We start from the raw sequence: 6,301 nt of genomic DNA, 5'->3' as shown, positions 1-6,301 counted from the left end.
AAAATGATGCGGACAAAGCCGGTCCCTCATGGGTTCCGCCTAAAATGATTGGCACAAAGGCGGGCAATCCTAGATCCCCGGATGAGCCACCATAAATGATGACGACAAAGGCGGGCAGCTGCGTCAGCTACTCTCTCTCTCTCTCGTCTCTCTTACTCTAAACATGGGCCACCAACATGGGTTCCTGGCGCTTCCCTGGCGCGCAAGTACACATGTACTATAGGAGCTGCCCCAACTATCCTTCCTATGATCTAGTACTTAGCCTTCCGTATACTCTTGGCCTGGAGACACGTGGCTGCGACGACCAGCTACCGGCCGTCGAGTGTGCCATCGCTGCGCTCCGCTGACGACTCCAGCTCTCCTGCCAGCTGCGGGACGTACAGTCGCTGCCCTAGCGGCTGTGATGAGGATAGAACCCGTTCAGGGTTAGGACCAAGTGACGTCGTTATTGAAAGGCACTGAATTTACTGAACTATTATATTAACTGAACTTAACTCTAGCGATACATCTTATTTTAATACGTAAACTACTGACTTGTTAACTAAGGGCCGCCTCGGCATAATGTATGACAATTATACTGAGGACAAAATGGCGGAGCTGACTTGACCTGTCAGCTCCGACCCGCGCCCCGGGCACGCGTCCACACGCGACGAGGAATCGAATAGAAGAGCGTGATGCAACGGGGTGTATGAATGTCCATTGCAACGAATGAATGAACGAATGAATTGACTGACTTTACTTATACCTTTTAATTACATTGAGCCATGGATTCTCGTTGATTTGGCGTGAACAATATGTATATTTATATTTATATTATATGTATATTTATATTATATGTATCGTGTATATTTTGATGTACTTGCGTATGTATGTTAAAATTCTTTAAATTAGCGTTGCGTTCTTATATTAAATTTTGTTAGTAGAGTCTGTGCGGAAAGAGAAGAGTCGTGGGATTTGAGGGCGCGCCAGTGCTATTTTATGGTTTTTGCTATGCTGACAACACTGGTCACGTGATTATAGTACGACACTAAAGTTCATGATACTTGAATCCCTTTTGTTCCGGTTTTTTACCACGGCTTACTAAACGGAGCCTGGTGGTGGTGTCGGCTCGTCAACTCAATCCTCTGATTTAGCGCAGGCACTAGTTTTCTTTTTGTACACTTGTTTTTATATCTCAGATACTAAAAAGTGACTGCGATTGACAAAACTGCTAAAACTATTTAAGAATCTGCCCAATACAACTGTAATTTTAGTACCAAACAAGATACGAGTCTCATTTATGTACTGCCTAATCTGTGCAGTCCAACAGTTATTAAAACCAGGTAGATTGGGTAGAAATTGGGCAATAGAACTGTAATTTTATCTGGGATATATTTCACCCATTGTAAACTTGACTTGTAATGTATGTGTACATTATTAATAATAAATATGAATATGAATAAAAATAGTGCATAAGTAGGTAGGCCTTATTGGGTTATGTCCGGTTCTCTCATCTCACGATATTTTACTTCGCCGAAAAGTCACTGCTAAATATGAAATATAATTTCGTAACTAACAGAACCTCCTCGCGCTGGCCCTCACGGCGTAGAGGAGCGTCCCCCGGGTGGTGGATGGGGGAATGGTCGGTAGTACAGCATAGCTACGCTTCTCGGCTAATTCCAATGGAATCGCTAACCAAAGTAGGGTGTGGTCCTCCAGCAATTTGGGGGTTGTGCGGCGGGTTAACACCTCTCCCACGGAAAAAAGAAACCGTTACGAAACCGACACAGAGAAAAATACGATCCGATCCCAACGACGACCTTCGGCGCGGAATAAAGGAACTTCGATTGGCCTCATGGAATGTTCGCAGTTTGTATAGGCCGGGTGCTGTTTACCAAGTAAGCAAGGAACTCCACCGTTATAATATCCCGATTGCAGCATTGCAAGAAGTAAGGTGGCCCGGAAGTGGGGAAAGTAATATTGATAATAATCATGTTCTATTTTATAGCGGGGGGGATTGTATTGTATTGTATTGTAGTACGGGCGATTTTCCGCAACTCGACGTCTTGCGCCTATTTTGCGTGATATGGGGTGGGCTAGTCTTGCCAGCCCAGCTCCTCGAGGAATCCTATCAGACCTTTGATGTTGAGTAGGACCTCGGGGAGGTCTCTCGGGGATCCGAGATGTTTTGCCCTGTATGGGGCCAATCCGCTGCACTCCAGCACCACGTGAGAGGCTGTTTCTTCTTTCTCCATGCACCCACGGCATAGGGGACTGTCTGTGACACCTGTTATAAAAAGATGTTTGTTAAAAAGTCCATGACCTGTTATGACACTGGTTACCATACTCAGTCGAACCTTTCCTAGTTGAAGGAGCGTCCTTGTGAGCTTACCGTTCATGCTAGGCATGGCTTGCTTGGCCTGTCTGCATCCAGCTTGGTTCAGCCAGTGTTCTGTGTGTAGTTTCCCTGTACGTGCCAGCAGCATTGAGCGTACCTTACTAAACGGTATCGGGAGGATCGGTTCCGGGCCAATAGGCCCCGCACCCGATCCTTGTCTGGCGAGCTCGTCCGCGGCGTCGTTGCCTCGGGATCCACTGTGTCCTTTGATCCATTGTAAGGTGATCTTATTGTTCTGACATACCTCCATTAGTCGTTCGTGGCATTCGTGTATAAGTTTGGATGTGATTATATGGCTTTTTAGGGCCATTAAGACTGCTCTACTGTCGGAGAGTATGCGGATGGAGGATCCTACTACCTTCCTTGCAGTGATGGCAGCCGCCGCGTTAATAATGCCCATGCACTCAGCCTGGAATACCGAGTTATGGGCTCCTAGCGGAGTGGTGATTGACATGTTCAGGTCTTCTGAGAAGGTTCCAGAGCCTGATCCGCTGTCTGTTTTGGACCCATCAGTGAAGATTCTCAGCTCCCGGGGATTGAGTCCTTCGCAGTTGTCGTCCTCAAATAATTGTATTTTGTACCTTTTGTCAAAAATGGCTTGTTTGTGAGTTCGATCCGTACCCGCCATGAGCACCGGAAACTCGCTGTATAACTTTTCCAGGCATGTTGTGTGAAGAGCTCCTGTGGTGTTAGACCATATATTGAGGGTTCGTAACCTTACCGCTGAGAGACTGGCCTCTTGTTGTATGTGTAAGTGCAGCGGTGAAAGGTTTAGCATGACCTCCATGGCTGCAGTCGGAGTGGACCTCGTGCAGCCAGTGGTGGCCGCGCATGCGAGCCTCTGGAGTCTTTGTAGCTTGTCTCGTACGTTGCCTAGGTTTGTTCTTGGCCACCAAACCAGAGCACCGTAACAGAGTAGGGGGCGGATTATGGTCTTATAGAGCCAGAGGGTAATTTTCGGGTTAAGTCCCCACCTCTTACCAATCATCCTTCTGCACTGCCAGAAGATTACTCCCGCCTTGTCTATGCGTTTGTTGATGTGATTGTTCCAGTTGAGTTTACTGTCGAGAGTCAGCCCTAAGTACTTAACTTCATCGGTCAGCTGTAGCTCAGTCTGGAAAAGTGTTGGTCTGGTAAAGTTGCCAAGTACCCTTTTATTGGTGAACATTACCATTTCTGTTTTGGTGGGGTTAACTGATAGGTCAAATTCTCTACACCAGCGTTCCACGATCCGAAGAGCTGCCTGGGTGAGGTCGCATACTGTACTGGCAAATTTCCCTGATATTAATATTGCCAGATCATCAGCGTAGCCTATTGTGTAGAAGTGTTCCTTGTTCAGTTTGGTTATGAGGTTGTTGACTACTAGGTTCCATAACAGAGGTGACAGAACTCCCCCTTGAGGGCATCCTCGCACCGCCGCTACGGCCTGCGGTTCACCTACATACCTTATTGTCCTTTGATTTAGCATGTTCATGATCCACTTTATTAGTCCGGGTTCAGCGCCGTGGCTTTCCAAGGCGTTCCCTATACTGGAAAAGTGAGTCTTGTCGAAAGCGCCCTCTATGTCAATGAAAGTGCCGAGGCACATTTCTTTGCCATGGATGGCTCTCTCAATGCGGCTTACGACCATGTGTAGAGCCGACTCCGTAGATTTACCTGAGCTGTACGCGTGCTGGTTGTTGTGCATCGGTATGTTCTTTAGCGCTCGGTCCCTCAGGTCCCTGTCGCACAGTTTTTCCAAGGTTTTCAGCAGGAATGATGTGAGACTGATGGGCCTAAAGGATTTGGCAGCTGTGTAGTCGTTCTTACCTGGTTTAGGTATGAATACCACATTCACATCTCTCCATCTCCTGGGCACGTACCCCCAGGCTAGGCAGGCTGCCATGATATCAGTCAGGGTTTCCTGGATGAGTCCTAGACCCCACTGTAGGAGAGCGGGGAAGATCCCATCCGGACCAGCTGCCTTGAAGGGATGGAAGCTGTCTATGGCCCACCTGAGTTTCTCAGCGGTGACGACTCTATGCGCCATTTGCCAGTTGTTGTCCGTTGTACTGTATTCCTCGTCCTGCTGATCTGCATCGGCGAGACTTACGCATCCTGGGAAGTGAGTTACCAGGAGAAGGCGTTGGGTCTCTGCAGGGGTAGATGTGTATGTGCCATCGGGTTTACGCAGTGAGCCCAATTGTGATGTGGGCTTGTGCGCTAAGGTTTTCCTTACCCGGTTGGCGTGGTCAAGTGTTTCAATGCTGCTGCAGAAGTTCCTCCATGACAGGGATCTCCAGTACCGCAATCTTTTTTTGTACCTGGCCTTGGCTTCGTAGTAGTTATCCCAGTCCACCTCAGCCGTTGTGTTCATGGCCCTGTTGAAGAGTCTTCTGGTTTTCCCCCGGAGTCTCTCCAGTTCAGGGCCCCACCACTGGTGACCCTTTATGGCAGACCTTGCCGGTGGTTTTAAGGGGCACGCCTTGTGGTAGCTGTCTACGAGGGTATCAGTTAAGATATTTACCTGCTGTTCTATCTGAGCCGGTTCCCGAAGGTCATCCCTCGGTGGAAGCCGGTCAAGGCTTTCCCCTAGGACCTTCCTAAAAGTGGCTCGGTCCGTTTTCCTGGGATTCCTCCGGGCGGTTGGTGTGTCTCTAGATGCTAGTAGATTGAAGCGAATCCATCTATGGTCTGAGCAGGAGGCCTCCTGGGAGACATGCCATCCCATAATTAGTTCACTGACCTCCTCCGAAGCCAGAGTCAGGTCGATAATCGTTCTGCATCGTTTGTTTACAAATGTTGGTTCAGCGCCTATATTTAGAATGTTTAGATTAGTAGTCACAAGATATTCAACAAGTGTCTTACCCCTGTTGTTGCTGGTCTCCATTCCCCACAGCGGGTGGTGTGCGTTGGAGTCGGCCCCGATGATTATTGCGAGGCCTGATCTCTCGCAGTGGTTGACCAGTCGTAGTAGTTCGGCAGGCGGTGGCTCGTCCTCTCCGGGCATGTACACCGAGGCAAGGACTAGGTCGCGACAGCCTGTTGGCAGTGGAACTTGTAGTTTAATCGCACACAGGTCTCTGGAACAGAATTCAGTGAGCGGTTGTGCAATAATATTGTTAGTAGTTAGGATGCATGCCCTAGGGACGGCATGTACCGTGGAGTAGTAGAGCTTACCTTTAGTGTCGGACAGCCCGCGTATGTATCCATTGCCCGCCCATGGTTCTTGTAGGAGGGCAATGGCTGTTGGCAAACCTACCAGGCAGCGTCTGAGCTGGGCCGTAGCGGCCACGCTGTGCTGGAGGTTTGCTTGGATGACACTAGTTAGTGTCCATGTTGTCGGTGGTGGGGGCAGCATCTTGCATCTCCCCTCCCTCCTTAAACATGTCAGCCAACCCCGACTCTATCCAAGCCGACAAGTCCTCACCCTCGGATGATGTCCCGGCTGGTCCCTCACCAGTGCCAAGTAGCTCATCTTCCGAGAGTTCGGGTATCGTCGGCTTGGGTAGATGCAGGGGGGCAACTTTCTCCCCGGAGACAGACTTGCTCTGCTCGGAGGTGCCCGCGGCTTGTTCAGTGGGGACCTGTGCTCCCGTTACCTTTAGGGTGGAACCTTGCAGGGTGGGAGGCTGGTCCAGGTATTTGCCTCCGGGACCCCTGAACCTGAGGTAGACATTGCCCACCCCACAGTTCAGGGATCTCCCCCTCTCCATGAAGGCGGGGACGAGGTCTTCGGGGATTGTAAACTCGACAAACCACCCCTGGTCTTGCCGCAGTATTTGTATAAGATCCAACCTTGGCCCATTCGTTCTGGTACCTTAGTCCGTCAGCTGCCTGACGGACGTCTTCCCAGGACGAGTTGTTGATGTTCGGTATCAGGAGCCCGCACTTAATTCTCCTTGCCATCTCCGACTGGCGTACCGCCTTAAGGGAGATATCTGG

At 49.6% G+C, this 6,301-nt stretch overlaps 1 protein-coding gene across 1 annotated transcript; it reads right to left on the bottom strand.

Moving 5' to 3' along the window:
* Positions 1–2,001: 2,001 nt before the first annotated feature.
* Positions 2,002–5,717, bottom strand: LOC134673769 (uncharacterized). Its single transcript, XM_063531791.1, has 2 exons — positions 5,225–5,717; positions 2,002–2,266 (listed from the first exon to the last, which is right to left on the bottom strand). Exons 1-2 carry the CDS (start codon positions 5,715–5,717, stop codon positions 2,076–2,078), a joined length of 684 nt encoding a protein of 227 aa, XP_063387861.1. The 3' UTR covers positions 2,002–2,075.
* Positions 5,718–6,301: the final 584 nt, after the last annotated feature.

The sequence above is a fragment of the Cydia fagiglandana genome, chromosome 19, assembly GCF_963556715.1.
Source record: "Cydia fagiglandana chromosome 19, ilCydFagi1.1, whole genome shotgun sequence".
Lineage (NCBI taxonomy): Eukaryota > Metazoa > Arthropoda > Insecta > Lepidoptera > Tortricidae > Cydia > Cydia fagiglandana.
This window is presented reverse-complemented; position numbering and strand designations above follow the sequence as displayed.